Source organism: Aptenodytes patagonicus, chromosome 4 (genome assembly GCF_965638725.1).
Source record: "Aptenodytes patagonicus chromosome 4, bAptPat1.pri.cur, whole genome shotgun sequence".
In the NCBI taxonomy this organism is placed as follows: Eukaryota; Metazoa; Chordata; class Aves; order Sphenisciformes; family Spheniscidae; genus Aptenodytes; species Aptenodytes patagonicus.
In genome coordinates, this window is record NC_134952.1 from 51,670,103 (window position 1) to 51,689,423 (window position 19,321).

The following is a 19,321-nucleotide window of genomic DNA, read 5'->3' on the forward strand; positions in this document are numbered from 1 at the left end:
GAGTCTGCATCATGTGGAAGTTGAAAGCAGTGCTTGTCCTAGCTTGTCTGACTTGAAGAAGATTTGGCACTCCATGCAATGCAGAAAGAATCCAGATTTTCATAATTCAGTGCTCACAGTTGCTTATTGTTCCTATAGGGTGTGCTGAGTGCTTTAGATAAACTGGTAACTCTATTATTATGCTGCCCCACCATTATACAATGCATGTGTAAACTATTTCAGGGAGGAAGGTTGGCTGTGATAATGGCACCAGGTAGAGCAATTGATTATGTGGCTGCAGAGGTGTCTTTTACTTCGGGTGTGTGCTCCTCGGTCAGCCTTGCTGAAAAGACAAAAATGACATGAGTTGAACAACAGATTAATGAAGTAGTGCGCAGGCTTGGTTTCTGCATTCTGAAAAAGGTGACAGTAATGCAGAAAGAGGTCTAGAGATAATAGGCAGGTAGTACTGTCTTCCTTGAGAGCAATGATAATCTGACATTTATTGAAATAGGTATATGTTTGCAGTGGAGCATGGCAGCACAGTGCAGGGCAGCAGGCCAGAATTCATTCCAGTGCAGGTTTGAGCTAAAGAGCAAGGGACTTTTTTTTGTGGTAGAGAAACAAGATAACCCTTCTTTAGCTGCAGTTCAACAAAGCGCATTAGACATGAGAATATCAAGGTCAGTAGGGCTGCTCACGTGCATGCTTAAAGTTAAGCATGCTTTAGTGTGTGTTAAGCATAATTTAGTGTGTTCTAACCATACTATTTTTGGGACTTGGAATAGGCATTTTATAATCTACAGCTGATAATCTACAGCTTATTATCTACAGCTTATCATCAGTAGTGGAAAAATATAAATAAAATTTGAAAAGTTCAGATGAAAAGGAAAAGAGCTGAATTAAGCTTGAAAGACTGAAGATAAAAGGTGTAAGTAAATACAGAGTGAATTGATTTTTTATTCATTTGTTTAAAGTCATCTTGTTACTACTTTGGTGGCCTAAAGGATCATCAAATCTGACCTTCGGGATTCTTTTACACTGTCAGAGCAGAGTAAACAAGTCTTTGTATGTTTGAGGATCAGATCTATGAAAACCAGGGAAACAGGACAATTTTTAAAATTGGAAGCAGAGGAGGTTGAACCCCATGGAACTTTCTGTATCATCAAATCTTAAGACCTGTGTTGTTACAGATGATCATGACATATAATCTGCTTAATAAATTGACTGTGCCCTAGCATGCAAGTGTTGAGTACTGAGGACAAAACATTTGCTGAGAGCCCAGTTCAGAAATCATTCCTGTGCTAGCTATGAACCTAATAATTTTCAGCCTAAAGGTATTCATGGCCATTTTATAGTTATCAGTTCCAGTGCCAGCAATGACACTTAGAGATCTTCCAGTCCTCTGTCTCTCTCCACTGATTTAGAGGGAGGCTTATATGCGGCTGTGAAGTAAAGACAGATAGGTGGCCTTGAGTCAAAGTAGCGTAGCATACAAAATGCCTCACCTCGTGATCTGAGCTTGAATGTTCAGCAAAATTTGTAAAAGCATATTATGAATGGTGCTGGTGATTTTTTTTGTTTGTTTGTTTTTTTGTTTTTAAGTATGTGCAAATAATAGTCACAGAGTTAATGGCATAGTGCTATCGCAGCGAGTTGAGCAGTTAATGATGAAAGTCCAGTAAGGAAGAAGAAGGTGGCTCTTCAGTGTAAATATGCAAAAGATGCAAGGACTAATAGAGAATTGTGATATGCGAAAGGCTTCCTGGCAGGCTGCACTGTTGGAAGAAAAATGAATGTTACAGTAGTGACCCCTGGAGCAGAATCCTCTAACCTTGTCTGGTCTGGTTCAGTTCCTCCCATGGGGACAGACAATGTGGATTTTGATCGTTCTGGATTACTTGTCTCTCCTTTGTCATATCACAGTTTTGTGGGGTTTGGTTGGGTTCATAATGAGGTTTTTTTACCTTGCTGTTGTAATGCAATCTGTAATTCAGTCTAATGGCAGCCTTGACACTGCCGTGGCTAATGTAGTGATCAACCCTGCCAGACCACTGCATGAATTGAAGGTATTCCCACTGAATTGAAGGTATTAGGAATAAATAATTCAAGCCACAGAATAGGCTGCCCCCCTACTTTCAGCCCAGTGGTTTGCCTTTCAAGGATAACCTGATTTGTCTTCCCTTCAGGTTCTTTAACGTTCCTGTAATACCTGTACTAATCCCCATCTGAACTAATAATTCTACATAGATAAGGTATCCTGTGTTTTCCTTTTAATCATCAGTAATTGCATCAAAGATTTGTTTGGGGTAATTTACCTTTCTGACACTGTCACATATTGTTTCTATCATCTTTCTTTGAGAACTGTTTTTGACCTGTACTTGCTGTTGAGGTCAAGAATGTGGATCTGAAGTTGCTTGAATCAATCTCCCCTTAAAAGGAGGCACTGAACTAGCAATGCCACCCATCTTGGTAAATTTATGACAATTTCTTACCAGGATTTCAATAAAAATGATGCACTGGTTCCTTTAGTGTTCTTGGATGGTGCACAGATAGGAGCATATTGAACTCCATTTTCCTTTTGTGATGTTGTGCAGTTTCCATTTCTACATACTTATTGCTATTTTTCTTTTGTCTCCATGTTCTATATTGCCATACTGATTAAAAACTGAGGCAAAGCTGGTGTGAAGAAAGCCAATGCTGCCAAGTGGAGATGAAGGGTGTTCTGTCTTCAGCTAGCATTCAAGGCAAGAATGAGTAAAACATTAAAAACACATTATTTCTTTGCAAAGGAGCTTGCCTTTTCTATCCATAAATTGCAGCTTGTTGTCTGTAGCAATGAAATGTCTGTAGTACTTCACAGATGAAGCATCTTTCAAGAGCGAAATTAAGATGGCGAGGTACCAGTCTAGAGTCAGTGAATGAGCCAAGGGAAGCTGAAAAACTGACTGGTGGTTGATGGCTTCCTTGTTGGCAGAAGAGCAAAGTGTTATATTCCAGAGAGAACAGCATCATTTTTCAGGTGTTGGGGAAAGACAAGCATGGAATTTTACTCTGCAAAGAGTACAAGCAATGATTTGAGGCTTTTTGGAGGATGCAGGGAAGGGGACTGGTAATATAAATGTCTCAAGACATAAGGACCATTTAAAATAATTTACAAACCAAAAAAAGTACTCAAAAGATATCTCCAGGAGACTGTTATTCATAGATACTGTTCTTTTTTGTCAGGTACCTATTTTTTGAATAGAAGCTATATACGGTCCAGTACTGCACTGCATTGGGATAAGAGGACTGATGCTATGGCATTTTCAAGCATATATTTTGAAATGTTATCATAGAACATATTTTGAAATAGTTGCCTATTCTGTAGGGTGCAGATTTTTGAATGGCATGTTTCCTTTCTATAGTTCCTATATTTTCCCTTGGTCACCTAAGAAGTGAGCATTTTACTCTTTTGAGGGCATTCCCTTGTGTTTTTTAAATGAAACCTTCTGTATTTTCTGCTGTTTCAGTAGCATTTTCAGCACATAACTTCATTTGGTTATTTATTGGCCATAGAGCATCATGGTCCACCTCCTTCTGTGCTCTGCAAATTTGTTTTTGCTTGCCTTTTAAGAATACAATGTTGTTCTTGTCTGTTTGAACTTTATTTTGTGTGATGGCAAGAAAATTTTGGCATAGGTTCAGAATTCAGTTTATTTTTTCAATTTGGGCAGGGAAGTAGCTCTATCCTTACACAAGTAGCAGACTCGTGGAGTTGCAGCATTACTAGCAACTTTCATCTGACTACCATCTTCAACAAAATCATTACCTCTTGCTATGCTTATGTGTCTGATGTAAGCCAAGCCAGGTGACCTAAGTGGCTGACGAGGCTGCTAGCTGTTCTGGGGAATAAGCCTAGTATGACTGTAGGTAGAGGAGCTTGTCAGTATGACTGTTGTGAAGACAGCAGAAAAAAAAACCTATGATGCATATAGGTACTTTTGAATACCTCTTGGATCCTCACATCTACCACTGTCAGCCCTAAAGCAGCTGCTTCCCATGACAAATGACTGATTCTGCGCAGAATCCCCCAAGTTTCTATACGCAGTCTACTTTTGCTTGTGGGAAGGTTACGTGGGAGGGGGCAGAAGTAACAAAAAGCAAACATGGGATGGCATCAAATCCAGGGAAATTGGACTGTTCATTTCTGAAAAGCTTTTGAATAGATTTGTGCAGAGAGCTGGACTCAGTAAAATATGCACTTTGCTTCAGGAGCTCTGTTCTTACCAGAAGTGGAGAAGGAAGGCAGAGCCTTGAGAACCTCGCCTGTGAATAGCTGAGAACTGACTATATTTGAATCTATTATTTTTTTTAATAAACTGCAGCCTTTACTAATATTTTTATAAAAGCTATTTCTTGATGGTCATATTACTACTTTATTATAGTAATAATAATAATTACTACTCTAATACACTCTGCTTAGAGGATTAAGCACCACCACTCCTGTAGCTAAATATTACTTTCTTTTGCAGTTAGTGACATGCCCAAATCGTCAGCAGGTCGGTGTATGTTCTGCTCCTCCCTGAACTCCTTCTGCCGACTTCACTGGAATGGTAGTCTCTAGTACTCTGTCCCCAAGAGCAAGGCAGGGTGTAGGCTGCATTGACATCTTGATTTACATCCACTCTTAAACAGCCCAGTTAAGAGCAGTCTCGCTTCAATGTGTTGTCAGTCTGAATTAACCTTCTTCAGGAAGGACTTCCTTTTGTGGCCAGGCTATTGCAGGAATGAATGCAGGGAGTCAAAATTTCAGCTATCCTTTGACTGCAGGGTAAGTCTCACCTGTTAAAGGCAATTCTGTGCTGAAATTGAACAGATAATCTGGTGCTGAGAGACTGCTGTCAGTTAGCAGAACCATCCAAAAACCTGGGTGTCCATTTTGCAGTTGTAGAGAAACTTATTTTTTTGGTTCTTGTAATGCATTCTAAAAATATGGGGCAAAGCAGACCTGAGTGAAGAGATGTTATTTTCTCAGTGATATACTATTTCATATGTGGCTTTGCTGGTTAGTCTCTGTCAGCCATTGCCCTGGAAGTGAAAGATTTATCTTCTCTGACAGAACACAGAAAAATAACTTTTCCTTTGAAGGGAGGTGTGCAGATTCTATTTAATTTTTAGCAATCGTAGCAAAAAATCTTTTGTGAACAACTTTTCCAGTTTCCAGTAGATAAAAGGCAATTATTTTTTTCTTATATGTAAAAAGAAAATTAAAAAGAATATATGCTTGATGATAAAACTAGAGGGATGGGAAAAGCAAAGACAGACATTAAAAAAAATCAACAGCATATTCATGTATTAAATCTGACACTTGTCTAAGAATGGAGAGAATAACATTTCTGTGTTTGCATTGCAACTCATGCTGGTCTTTCCCGCAAATCTAAAAGATAGGTATTTTAAGTGATTCCTTTTCAAATGATGTGGTGTCCTCTGGGAGAAAGATGAGAACTCTCATCAGTGTTCTAGAAATTGTTGGTCTAATTATCCAGTAAATCTTGCCTTTCATGGATCTTTTTTTTCTCTTGAAGTCATGTTGAGCTATACAGGGAAACCTGTTCCTGATCACTAGAAGGGAAAATGTAGCTCCATCTCAAGAGCCTGCCCCCTTTTGTCTGTCTGCACTACTGCAAGAAGGCAGATGAGCGTTTCCCTCCTGGAGAGCTAGCAAGTCAGAGAGAAGGTAATTTACGTGCATTGTGGTTCTTGCCATATGTGGCTGTACCTTCCCGTGTAGGATATTCTCTCTTTGCTAAGGTTAGGAGCAGCATCTTGGAGAAGGTGAGAAAATGGGGAAGGAAAAGAGGAGTATGACAGTTTGCTGAGACCCTGCTGCTTAGCTGCTGGCCAGGAATCCCTCCCTAAAAGCTGAAAGCACCATACTTCCACGTATGGTTCAAGTTGCCAGAGGACACCTCTGATTCTTAGAGGGAAATTTTCTTGTGAAGCACCATCTGTATGTTCAAGAATTATGAGGGCTTCCATATCTAAGCATAACCTTCTATTTGGGCCAAAATGGTAAATATAAAAACTGCCTTGACAAAAACCAGAGATAGACTGATGTCTTACTCTGTTCAATGACTCCTAGATAGCCCACAGCCAGGGTGGTGGTGTGACTGTTGAACGGAAAAAGGGAAACCAGAAACTTTTAGTATTCCGTCCCTTTGAATATTGCCTTGCCTGTTCCTTTTCAACCCTGTGTCCTTCATCCAAACCCAAAACCATTTCGATTGTAGTAAAGGATGTTACACTAGACTGTCCTTGCTCTGCTCTGCTGAGGTGTGCTCAGAGGATGGCAAAAAGGAGAGTCAGCGTCAGGGAGCAAGATCTCTCAGTAATGGATCTCACCATCTCCTGCATCAGTAACTGGGCTCTAACAGAAACGGATAAGCAGGAATCCTAAGCTGGTGGTGGGGAAGGATTATTTCTCCTTGATGGTATGTGCTCTCTGGAAGGAGTGGTAATACTGACTTAGCTCATGCTGAACTAATACACTTAGGACACAGCAGAGAGAACCTGTGTTAACTCTTGCATGGTCCTCTTTCATTTTAGCTCAAATGGAGGTTTAAAATACCACTTTTTTGGAAGCTAAAAATGAAGCGTACCTCAGAATAACTTCGAAATAAAGCCATTGGCAAAATAGGCTGGTTTAGGAGCTGCTGGTAATCCTATTACCTAATAAGAGGATCATTTAAATGTATTTTCTTGGGGATATTTAAGATCATTAATGGTTGTGATGAATGAGGAATATAGGAATTCTTTTTGGCCAATTATATTTTGAATTATTTGAGGTAAGCAGAGTCTTTAAATCTAGTGAGAATTACTGGAAGTAACTGAGAATGGAAAGCAGTATTTTTTCCTACTTCATGCAGAACGTAATTAAACTACCTTTCACTGCAGGTCTGCACAGAAACTTGCAGAGCTGTCATGCTGAGGGTACGTGCAGTTTATGTATTTCCTTTCTGGCCCGCAACGAAGAGGGAACATCTGGTTTGGAAGGTGCTTTATTCATGGATATACCTGTGACAGTGAAGTCCTGGTACTTAGTTTTCCAGTGCAATAGAAATAAAGTGCACATGGTGTATCAACAGTGTCAAGCTGGACATAACTGGTCACTGGTTTCCATAGAGTCATCTTGTGTAGTGTATCTCTGGAACAGGCAGCCCTGTATTGCATCAGATGAAACTTTCTGTGCGTAAATGAAAAACTGGAAGAACGAATGCTCTCCTTTGGTGGTGAAACATCATGACAGCGGTCTGGTGAGCTAAAGCTCTCGTCTTTAATTAATGAGTTGGTATCTCTTTCCTTCTATCAGCTGCCTTTTTTTTCCTGTGGTGCTATTCTGTTTCCAGTCTTTGTAGTGAACCATATTGTCCTTTAGGGCAACAAATTATTTTTTTGAAGAAATCATATGTGTAATCCTGTTACCTATGAGGAGTGGCTGAGGACTCTGGGTTTGTAGTTGTGGGTTGTCTAGTTTGGAGGCAAGGAGGCTGAGGGGTGACCTCGTTGCTCTCTACAGCTTCATGAGGAGGGGAAGTGGAGAGGGAATTGCTGATCTGTTCTCCCTGGTGTCCTGTGATAGAATGTGTGGGAATGGCTCAAAGCTGCACACCAGGGGACGTTTAGACTGGACATTAGGAAGCATTTCTTTACCGAGAGGGTGGTCAAACACTGGAACAGGCTTCCTCGAGAGGTGGTTGATGCCCCAAGCCTGTCAGTGTTTAAGAGGCATTTGGACAATGCCCTTAATAACATGCTTTAACTTTTGGTCAGCTCTGAATTGGTCAGACAGTTGGACTAGATGATCGTTGTAGGTCCCTTCCAACTGAACTATTCTACTCTAGTCTATCAGGCATTTAACTAGTGAAGCATTCAAAACAATGAGGTTGATATAAGGGACTGAAAATGTTTGCAAAACTTGAGTTGTATATAGTATTTCATTATTCTTTCATTGTTAGTAAATAATGTAACCCTTCACAGCTAGACCTCCTGCATATTAGCATTAGATATTATTATTGCTGTATTTCCATCTTGTGGTATGTTATTCCAACAGGAGTAGCAAAAAGTGCCTGAATGTAAATAACAAATTCATTTTCCCCCAGCTGGTGTCTTAATAGATATTTTTTAGTGAGGACAACAGTTTGCAGATTTAGATTCCGAACATTTTCCATAAATCCAAACTTTCTTTCCTCTCACAACACACTCCTAGTCACGTGCAGGGCACAGAGCAGTTCTTTGCCTGAGTGAGTACCCAGAGACCGCATCACCACTCAGATCAGGCAAAGCTTGGTCTGAGTTACAGTGACCGATGACTGCTAGTGCAAATGTGTGTCCAGAAAAGGCATTAAAGATAAATTTTAAAAATGAGACAAAACAAAGGGAACCATCGCTTTTAAGTATATATTCCCTATATCATAAGATCTGATGGGAAGGGAGGGATGTAACCAAGTAAAACACAGCTCTTCTTTACTCTGGGGTACTAGCACAAGTCTTTTGTATCAGTCTACATATCCTGTTTCCAGTCATGCTGCTGTTTCCTCTGTCCCCCAAATTGTACCAAGCTTTTCCTTATTTTCCAACTGTCTTTTGATTCTTAACTGGCAAAAAAAAACCCACCAGGAGGGAAAATTTGCCCGCAGTGGGGAGGGAAAATTTGCCCGCAGCAGCAAGGCAAAATTATTTGAGTTATATGGCTTTAATATAAGTGGAAAAGCAGTTGGGTTATTTTGTTACCTTCTTTTTGTTGTGGGGAAATGCATATTTTTCAAAATATTTAAACTGAACTGTTGACAGATTAGTTTCCTGTTTGGCATGACAAAATTGTTCATTATAACAAAATCTATTACCTCTGTTTTGACATTCTTTTGGTAAGGATTTACTTGCTGTACTTTGCTTAAGTGTTGCATAAAAATAAGTTGACTCTTTTTTTCCCTTTAATGATACCGCTGCTCTTGGTAATAAAGATAATGTTGTGGCATTGTTTTCTTTAACTCCCAAAATACAGCTAGGTGGTTTCACTGCTGTGTGTTTGGCAGGTTTGCCCTGTGTTTCCTCCAGTTACAAAGGAGTTCCTTCCTTCTGCTCGCCACTCTGTGGCCCAGCAGGCGTAGGAAGTGTTTCGTGTTTTTTGTCTAGGAGGTAGAGAAGTGATTTAACTGGATTTGAGTTCTGCCCAGGGTATGTCCTGCAGGGCAAGCGTGGCAAAAAAACCCACACCCACACACACCCCCACACCCACACACCACACTTTTTACAAGGTGAGAGCCTGTTTTCTCAAGCTTGTAGAGTAAGTTTAGATACATGGAGCAGCTTCAGATGTACGGAGGAAGGATTGTACTGTTCAGTAAAAAACTTTTAAAGTCGATTAAAAAAAATACTTTTGCACATATGTACATTTTATGTCTCATTTCGTAGCAACATTAAAAAAAACACTTCTTTAAATCTGTACAGATTGTTAGTACAAAATCCGTCATGTTCCCTGTATCTAAGAGTATAGATTTTTTGGTTAAAATAAATGCTTCAATTTTTAATCCAGCTATAGATTTTTCAGACACAGTGTCCTCAGCTTGCTAGCAAGTTTTATCTACAATGGGAAAAATCAGAGAGATTGCAATATTTAGTCTGCTCATGTTCACTCTGGAGTTATTTTCAAAAGATTAGATGATGGAGCATAATTTTGGAGCTTGCTTTTATACAATATGGCTTTCCTGAGGGTTATATATATTTTTTTTTTCTTGCTAGTTTTGTTCCATCCTTTGTGCCAATTATAAACAGGCATTTCTGTGGTTTCTCTTTAGAGAATATTCTGGGGGATGAAACAATTTCCTCGCCTGAGGAGACTGTTTGGAAGGACGGGCTTTTGTAAAGTATGCACTAATATGAAAGCAGCTTATTTCTCCTGCTCAGTTCTGGATATACTACTTGGCTATCTACCCACCTCTACTGTACTCAAGTCTTTGACAAAGAGAGTTTCTTAGTCCTTTATCTTCCTTTGGAAAGATTTCCTAGAAGTCCCAGAGAAAATACACACGCAGACATATTACAGAAATGAGAAAGAAGTAGTTGCTGGAAAAATGGAATAGCACAGTTTATTAGTTATTAATATGGAGCATGGCTGGAGTAGTGGGAATTACAGTGGAGGTTTGTGTTTGCTGATAGCTGGAATTAATACAAGAAATGAAGGGAAGAGGGAGAGCCATGGGAACGTTGCCTTTACATTAGGCATGAAGGGGTGGGTGGTGGGGAAGGCTCAACAGCTCTGGAAAAAAAGGATCAAATTTCCTTTTCCATGTGTATTTCACAAGAGATCTCATGAGCACTGAACTTTGGTGAAAAGATGAGCCTCAGCCCCTTCAGTTTTTCCCTCTCACCAGTGTTTTGAATTGCAGAAGGTTTGGATTTTCTTCCCAGTCTCTTGAAATTTTGCAATTCCTTTTCCTCTTCCAATCTCAGTCTGAAGACATGACAGATGAGAGTGGTGGTGTGTCTTCAAGAAAGTACAGCATTCTGAAATAGCGCAGCTGTATTGGAAAAGAATACATTTTTCACACTACGAATAAAAAATGGATGTGTGCATGGTGTTTATATGAGTAGCATGCTCTAATATGAAGAAACTGAAACTACTTGTACAGGTACACTAGCAAGAATGAGTTTTAGAAGATTTGTCAGATTTATTATTTCAGAAGAAATTATATTGTATAGGGTATGGTAGCATTGTTGACGGTAGGATGATTATATGGATTACCGCATGATGGGTGGTTTTAGGGGGTTTTTTTGTTGCTTTGTTGGGTTGTTGGCATTATTATTATTATTATTATTATTATTATTATTATTATTATTATTATTATTATTATTATTATTATGGCCTTGCAGTGCGATGTGTTCTGTCCTTTCCCTGCACATTCAGGAAGATTCCTCTGTTTGACTGCTGTGATTGACTTAGCTTCATCTTTGTATCTTATGATTTAAGAATTAAGAAATTTGAAATCCTCTGACAAAGGGACTTTTTCATCTTCCTGCCACTGTATGGTGAAGGAAATCTGATAGCATTTTTTAACAAATGGGTCAGCACCACTGAAAAGAGCTCCTCTGAGAAACAGAAGTATGTTATGTGTCAAATGTAAACTTAATGGTGCTATAATTATAGATGCACTGAAGACCCATTTTGATATACCACCTAATCTTTCTTAGAGACCAAAACCCGTAATGTACATGCAATTTATACTTTGATATGAAGACGGCATTTAATAACCGCTGTATCTTATATATGCTTATGTAATATGTGCTTTGAATTGATGGCTCAATAGACAAGAACCTCTTCCATCACTTAAGACCCTAGCAGAGGTTTTGTCAATCTGTGGGAAATCTGCAGCTTTGTATAGCAAAGTGCTGCTTCCTGCCAGGCCTTAGAAGAGACCCAGCTTTCTGTTTCTAGAAGACTAAATCAGGAAAGCTCTGGATTCGAGCTCTGTCCACCTAATCAAAAGTTATTCCAGGTAGGATGCTGCTAGCTCAGTGGTTTGGTAGAGTTGTGGCCAAAACCAAATGATGTTTGCTTATTTCTTTAATTCCCACCCCCCCTTTAAAACATGTCCCTAAAAGCACTTCACTGTTAGCTAAGCCATTTTCAATTTTTAAATTTCTATTACAAATGGCTAATTTCAATCCGCGTACACAGTTCCTGACTCATCTTCAACAGAAAAGACAGAGTCAAGGTATCAAACCTTTCCTCCTCGGTAACGTTCCCCCTTGTCTGCAACTTGTTCTTGGAGACTTTATCTCCTGAGTTGTTTTTCTGTCACTCCTGCATATAGTAGAGTTGCTTTGGTGTTTTTCATCTGTGATGCGCTTAAAATTAGGGTCTTGCTGTATTCCTGGTTGAGCCTATTAGACAGCTTATAAAATCAGCCCATTTACTTGTAAGAAACAGCTGAGCGGAGAAGTGCAAGAAGCATAAAGAAATTACTCCAAACAAGTGGGAAGTAAAGGAGTATAATAAAATCTGAAATTATTATTCTTGTTCCTCTTCCTTCTCATGTGTTTCTTGTACTTAGTTATAAATGCCTTTTCCCAAAGGATATTATTTCAACATACCTCTTTTTTCTTATTGTTGAAGATTTTTGCTTTGTCAGGCAGTTATTCCCACAGCCTTGTGCTTTTTGGATGGTAAAAATACCTTGCTCTGATTTAACTCCATATTTTAGTCTCACCTGTTGCTTTACTTTTCTTATAAGTTAAATGGGGAAGAAGGAATTGATGAGTATTGTAATGGAGTGATTGGACCCTTCCAAAAGCAGCCACATTGAAAATAAAATTTGAGTTTGCTAGAAAAATGGTGTTTAAAAAAAGCAAACAAAAAAGAAAAACACCCCCCCAACCCTAGTAGTCTGTCGCAAGCACTAAAAGCCTCATGCTCTGATTATAAGTTGAGTATTTGTTTAAATACTTAAATATTACTCCAAAGATCACAGTGGATTAAAAAGGATGGCATATGTGGATGTGTGCTCATTGCTAGCTCGTAGGTCTGTGAAGTCCTGGAGGGTCAGAAAGAAGGTATATTTTAATTTATTTCTGTGGTGTTTATTTCTTTGCTAAACTCTGGATTCTGGTCCATAGATTGCTCTTTGTAGCAATGCCAGCTCAAATGCAGAGGCCTCATCTCCCTTCCCTCCTCTGTGCACCATCTTGCCCAGGCTTTTCATTCTCACGGACCTGTTTGGGTGGCTGTAGGCTGAGCTGGATGAAGTGACGAATCTGATGGAAAAACAAGTTCTCAGCCCCCCCAGCTGCATCAGGACTCTGATCCTGTTTTTCCAGCAGCCCCATGCATTCCTGTGCTAGCAGAGTATCCGGTTGGAAAGACGTCAGCAACACTTAAATAAGGAAAAAGGAGAGATTCTGATACCTGCTGTCTCTACTGCTGTGCCAGAGAGCCCATGTCCACTGTGTTGCTGGATAATTGTGAATGCTTATTTGAAAAAAATCTGCTGGGCTGTTCACAAATATTTTGTCAACCTTATATATATTTTCAAAAGTGGTAGTTCAGGTTTTTAGGGTAGGCAGTCAATAACAAGCCGAATTCTGCACATGGACAAAGTCAAATGTAGAGCTGCCATGTTTTCTAATGGAGCAAGATTTCACCCCTGACTTCCAGTGCTGCTAGGCCTGCAGCTGCCAAGAAAGAAACAGGAGGTCTGAAGAGATCGCCACCCGGAAAGTTAATGAGTCGAGCCTCAGTGGGACTGAGCACTGGCACAGGTTGCCCAGGAAGGTTGTGGTGTCTCCATCCTTGGAGATATTCAAAAGCTGCCTGGACACAGTCCTGGGCAGGCTGCTCTAGGTGGCCCTGCTTGAGTAGAAGGGTTGGATGAGAGAACCTCTAGAGGTCCCTTCAAGTTCAACCATTTTGTGATTCTGTGGTATTCATGGATCTTCTCTCCCCAGCCTGTGGCCACGGTTGCACTTTCATCAGGCCCATGTCCTTTTGTCACATATCACAGAAGCAGGGTACCATTGGGTATTGTAAAATTTTTCACTGTTTATCAGTACCCTGGGGATTTAAATTTGTAACTGTGATTCCATGTGATGTGCAACTTGCTCATCCTCTTTAGTTTTTCAGTTTGGTTGAAAATATTTTCATCCATTTTTTCCCCATTATTTTCTGCCGTTATGTTGATGATAATGGCTTGGTTTAATTTGTGTGACATTAATTTTTAAGGAATTGTCCTCACTGTGGAAAACTGACACATGATAGTATGATAATGCAAAAACTGCTTTGTCCAGGTTGACATTTTGGCTCCAGCTGGTTTCTGTATTAGCTGACACGTAGAGGGGGAGAGAGAGAGAGCGAGCAGAGGGCAATTCACCTTGTTTTGTAGTGTAGACGCATTGAAAAAGCACTGTTGGTTTATGTCATGCATTCAGATAGGTTTTTCAGCTTGCAGTATTCAGATGAAATTTCAATACTTTGGGGAGAGAGTGAAATAAGGTTATTTGTCTGTAAAGTACACTGTAGGATTGATTCATTATGTTAGTTTTTTCCAGAATTTGGGATTTCTTCTTTTGTCTCGGACACATGCGTATATGATGGTCATGTTTCACAGACTCATCTAGTAAGTTTAAAATTTAAAGGCTGCTAGTGAATTAAAGCTAGAAGCGGATTGACTGATTATTCTGTGTAACTCTTTAATAACAGAATTGATTTATGCTGCACCTAGATTCAGTGTGACCCAGTGTAACACCACATAATCATGTGGCACCAGTAACCACAAAACCAGGAAGATGGCACCCTGAAGATGGGAAGCAGGAAGAACAGGTTGATGATAGAGGAGGGCTCGTGGAGACTAGCTGCAACAGGCTGGTTGTGCTTCTCTGACTGCAGCTTTTATCATTAAGCTGGAAAGCACAAATGAAAGGAATACGTTAGGAGCCCATAAAGATTTCAGCCTGTCACTGTTGGTGTACACCTGTCTTTCATTCTCCCAAATACAATGTTCCTGCATATGTCTGTATATGTCTCCTGCTCAATGCTCCACTCTTCTTTCAGTTACTTTCATCTGCTCCAGTTGGATTCAAAGTGACTGCTGATCAGCATGTTGTCTTGGTGCAAGGCAAGGTCTCCCGTCTTCCACTGAGATCTCAATTGAGCTTCCAGCTACTGGTCTGCTTAACTGCTGGGTGCAAGCGACCACTGATGTCTGATAGTTAATACGCATTTGCTGCTAATCAGCTACTGCAAAATGCAGCTAGGGTCAGGTACAGCAGTGGCTGCTTAGCACGTGGAGCCCTGGTCGCTGTAGTTTGCAACAGCTGATCAGAGGAGTTGGAGGTAACTGGTTTTCTCCTGGGAGGGGACAGAGATAGGGCTAGTTAGCTGCCTGGTGGTAGCTGTGTTTTGAAACAGTGATTCTCTGTGGTTACTAGTGGTGACCTTTTAGTTCCGGCATAAATGGAGCAGCAGTGGTGTGATCTGGAGCTGGGAACAAGTAGAGAACTTCATGGTTTAAAGGATGCTGAGCAAGCTGTAAGCAATGAACTTGATCGGATGCAGTGAACACCAGACACTGAGCAGTTTCTGCTTACGTGCTTTTGTCTGACGAGATAGGAATAGGGACACTGCTTTGGTATGGCTCTTTCCTCCCCATTTCACACCCTTTCTGTCCTCACCTTCAGAATTTCCCAGGCCGACTGTCTCTGGGCTACCCAGCGTGCGGAGGTGAGCAAGTCCAGTGCTCTCCTCGTGAGCTGCCAGGCCAAGAAGTGGTGGCCTTTCTGGGCTGTTGCTCTGGGCTCTCTTGTACAGAGAAGGGAGGTACACCTGGCAAGTTCTCACCTACCTAGTGTGGCAGGATGTGTCTGGTGGTGTGGCTGTGTGTTGTTTGGGCTTGCCATGAAACACAGAAAGGACAGGTTGAACTGACATATGGTGGAAGGGCCAGATAGCAGATAGATGAAAATTGTTTGCAGCCTTGTATTTCAGTTTTGGTTTTCTGTGGCAAGGTCTAACAACACCAACTTTCACACATCTGGCACACAAGCTTTGTGCTATCCAAAATATTGCTGCCAAAAATCCTCTGTATTGACACTGTGATTGGAAGGATATTTTTCTCTCAAAGCTAGCAACTGCTAAGAGATTTGGAAGAGTAATTCAGGCTGTTACCTGCACTTTGTTCTGCAGATGCCCTTTTGCAAAACTATAAATCCTAACCTGCCCAAAGGAGCTCTTTAAGTGATGTTATTAGCTTGGTTCAAGTCAAACAGTTTGACATTCTTTGAACAGAAGTATTATGTGAGGTTGATGGCCTGTATTCCTGTACTTCAGCTCAGAACTTGAAACTCATCTCTGCCACAAGCATGCATGGTTTGTTTTCAAATGCTTTGCAAATGAATATTTTATTAGGTAGCTGTGGCCAAATGCTGCAGGATGGCCTTTGATATGCTTTGTAGCCAAGCGGCTTTAGCTGTGTTGGCAGAGCCCTCTGGTGGGAATGCAGCCTGCGCCAGCAGAAGCTGGTCCTGTGTGCAGTGCCACCCACTTCTCCCAAATGCCATCAGCTGGCCCTCTCTTGGCTCAGTGGCATCCCACCAGCTGTTTGCTTGAGTGGTCAAGGGGTTCCCCTTCATCCTGTTCCTAGCCAGGAGAGTAGAGCCTTGTGGAGCGCACTTGGCCTTTTTTAGCAAACCTGATGGTATGCTGTAAGTGCTTGTATAATTTTAGGTGTTGCTTTGCAAAATGTGACGGCTCTTTGGGAGTAATAAAGTTAGTCAATTACAAGATAATATTTTCCTAATCCATATCGCAGTGTGGGAGAGCTGTGACGAATTTCAAGAATTGCTTGTATGAATTTCAACAGTATCTATAAATAACCTTTTTCTAAAAGTACCACTTAGTAAAAGTAACTGATTTACTTAGGCATACAGTAGGACATTTCTAAGTCAAGACCTGCAGCCTTCCATTTCTGTTGGTCAGTAATGCTTTTGCTAATCAAGGTGTTTGAGGAAAGGGCTTTTTGTGTTTTAAAGTACCAACTTACTGAGCACGAAGGAAAAAGTTATTACACTTGTCTCACCTAATAGTGTTCAAAAGCCAGGTTAGGACTGCTAGATGCACTGCCAAAACAGAATGTGTAAACAGGTCTTTTAATCTGATGAGGTCCCTAAAGTGTAGATATAATACAGGCCAATAACTCTCCTGCAGGAAATCCAGCTGTTTGAGATTGTTCCACAAGTAATGCAGTAGTACTAAAGTGTCTTTTTTTTCCTTATAACATGCTGGCCAGAGCTTTTCACTCACCATTGATTTGAAACCTTCACAACTGTGCCCAGTATTTTACCTTCATTAAAATAAAAAAAGAGGAACATGCACCATAGCTTGAAAAGGCAATTGCCTGTGGTGGGCAGGAACCCCCTTGGATGAAGTTGGAGAGTGGCGGCAAGACGAAGGCAGACATACTTGTTTCATGATCAAGTTTTCGTTGAGACAGACGTATAAATTCTTCCAAAAGCTAAATTAACCTTCATGGCCTATATTTGAAATGCCAATTTCAGTTCTTCGCCTTTGCGTTGTACTCCTCTGCTCCTTCGCTGGGGTTCAGCAACATAGAACCTCTCAGTTAAGAGACCCATCATGCAAGAGGCAGTCGCGTGGTGGAACTCCTTGCTGCAGGTTGTTGTGAATTCCCAAAGCTGAATATATTTCAGAAAGCAATTAAACATACTTGTGAAAGCAAAATTCACCAGTATGATGAGATGCAGATACTGCCTTTGAGAATTCCTTAGCTGCAGCCAGGGCGATGGGGTGGGAGGTGCATGGCTGTGTGTACTCACCCTCTTCCTCCTTACCCTTGGTGGAAGGCAGGATGCTGAACTAAACAGGGCTCCTTAAGGCCCTGGAGAGGGCTGGGTTTTTTGTGGTTCTTGTCCCCCTCTGCTGATAACCGGAGGAGCTATGATGGGGGGAGTACCAAGCTGTTTCTGATGGAGGAGGACTCTAACCCTCCTCCCACAGCCTAGAGAAGTTTTTTGTTGAGGGATATTGTTTCTAGAGGAGCCTTCCAGTTTGCCTGCAGTCTGATTTGGCATTTCCCATGGCCCGACAGCTTTCCTCACCTGTAGTGAGAGTTTCACTGCAGGCTTATTACAAATACACACAGGAGGCAGCACAAAGGTTTTTTCTTTCTTGCAGGACAGCTTCATCTTCCTGTTTTTCTTATAGCGTTGTGGTTAGAGGCTTTAATTCTCTGGCAGGTGGTGTATGGTATATTTTTCAAGCCCTCCATCTTTTGGCTCTTAGGATAGTCTCTGCTCTGTGACTTTATGAAGCTGTGTTTAAAAGCTATTTTTCTAATTTCTGAATTGAAATTCCCTTAAATTTGTATTGCGCAACATCATCATGATTCAGCTCTGTAGAATACCACCTTACTTCCTCAGGTCATCTTGTTCCATGCTCTTTTTAAGATAGTCACGTGCAATTTTAATCCTGTGATGCAACAACCCTCCTGAGTTGTCTGTTGTAACTCAGAATTTCAAATGTAAATGTTGCTTTAACGCTACTCGTGATTATTTCTAATCTCAGAGTCTTGTAACAATCTCTTGGAGAGTTCATGCTTTTTGTCTGTACTTTTTATTTCAAATGTGTATTTTCTTTGAAAGTGGCTGATGATATAATATTTGGAATTTTTTAAATTATCACTGCTCTTCTGAAGAACTTGGTGAAGTCTAATATTACCATTCAAATAGGCAGGTGAGAGCTTTGGAGATTGGTAATTTGTACCTTTTAAAAAGCCGCACTGCCTCGCTTTTGTCTCAGAATTTATTATGCTTCCCAAGTATAATGTGACATACTGAATAGGGCAGGGGGTGGGGACATTGTCTTCAGCTGACACGCTGTTATCAGCGGGACTGTGTTTCTGGACACAAGATTTCGCAGTCATTGGTCGTCCAAGGAAAGCCTTTCCATCTGAGGATTGGACAAGAAGATGCGTCAATTTGCTGCCCGTCTCCAAGGTACTGGTGATGCTGCCTCCACAAGCTGGCTAACGTCACAGCTCCATCACCCAGCGGGGTGTGGGCTTTTTTCTCCTCTTCTCTGTTTTAATTCTGTATTTGCTTCCTACTGCATTTCTTAATCTGTCTTCTGCCAAATGCTAACAGCATGATATTTTGCAATCATTTAGGTGAATACAAGAAGGACGAACTCCTGGAAGCTGCTAGGTGAGTGCTACTTAGAATATAAAGCATATTTTGGGGGTGGAAGCAGGAGAGGAAAAGGGATTTTTAAAACAGTAATGTTTTGTCATTGCCTTTCCATGAAATGATGCAAACAAACTACTTCATTAGCATAAATCTCTTTGGACTTTACAGTCTGGTACAAATGGAGAAGCCTGTTTATGTAATTGAAATCCCCCACTATGGTGGTTAGAAGGTTAATATTGAGTTTTTGCTTTAAGCTGCTTAAATCCTCTTTATCGTTTTGTGACTGTTCTTTTTAGGGGCAAATTAAATATTGGAATTTTTCTTTTCTTTTGGTTTTTAGTGCTGCCTTAGGATATATTTTGAAAATAGGCTTTATCAGAACAGAGCATAAGGAAGCCTATACAAAAGGTGTAAAGTTCAGTCGTATATTCCAAAAATGCTTTCATCCTTCCTTCTGACAGCACAAGAATGTTTTATATAGACTGTTAACCCTTCTAAAAAATTTCTGGATATTGGTATGTAGTTGTTTCAAATGTTATGTGCCATATGCTATGAAAATGTATTTAATTTAGAACGCTTAATTCGGCAAATGGCTTTCAGAGGATCTGTA

General features: G+C 40.5%; 1 protein-coding gene across 1 annotated transcript in view; it reads left to right on the forward strand.

The window, feature by feature from the left end:
- TNKS (tankyrase) overlaps positions 1-19,321 on the forward strand; it is a 147,346-nt gene that overhangs the window by 61,190 nt on the left and 66,835 nt on the right. Inside the window, exon 4 of the mRNA XM_076336717.1 lies at positions 18,693-18,729. Coding sequence (XP_076192832.1) covers positions 18,693-18,729 — 37 coding nt within the window. The remainder of the gene's footprint in view (positions 1-18,692; positions 18,730-19,321) is intronic.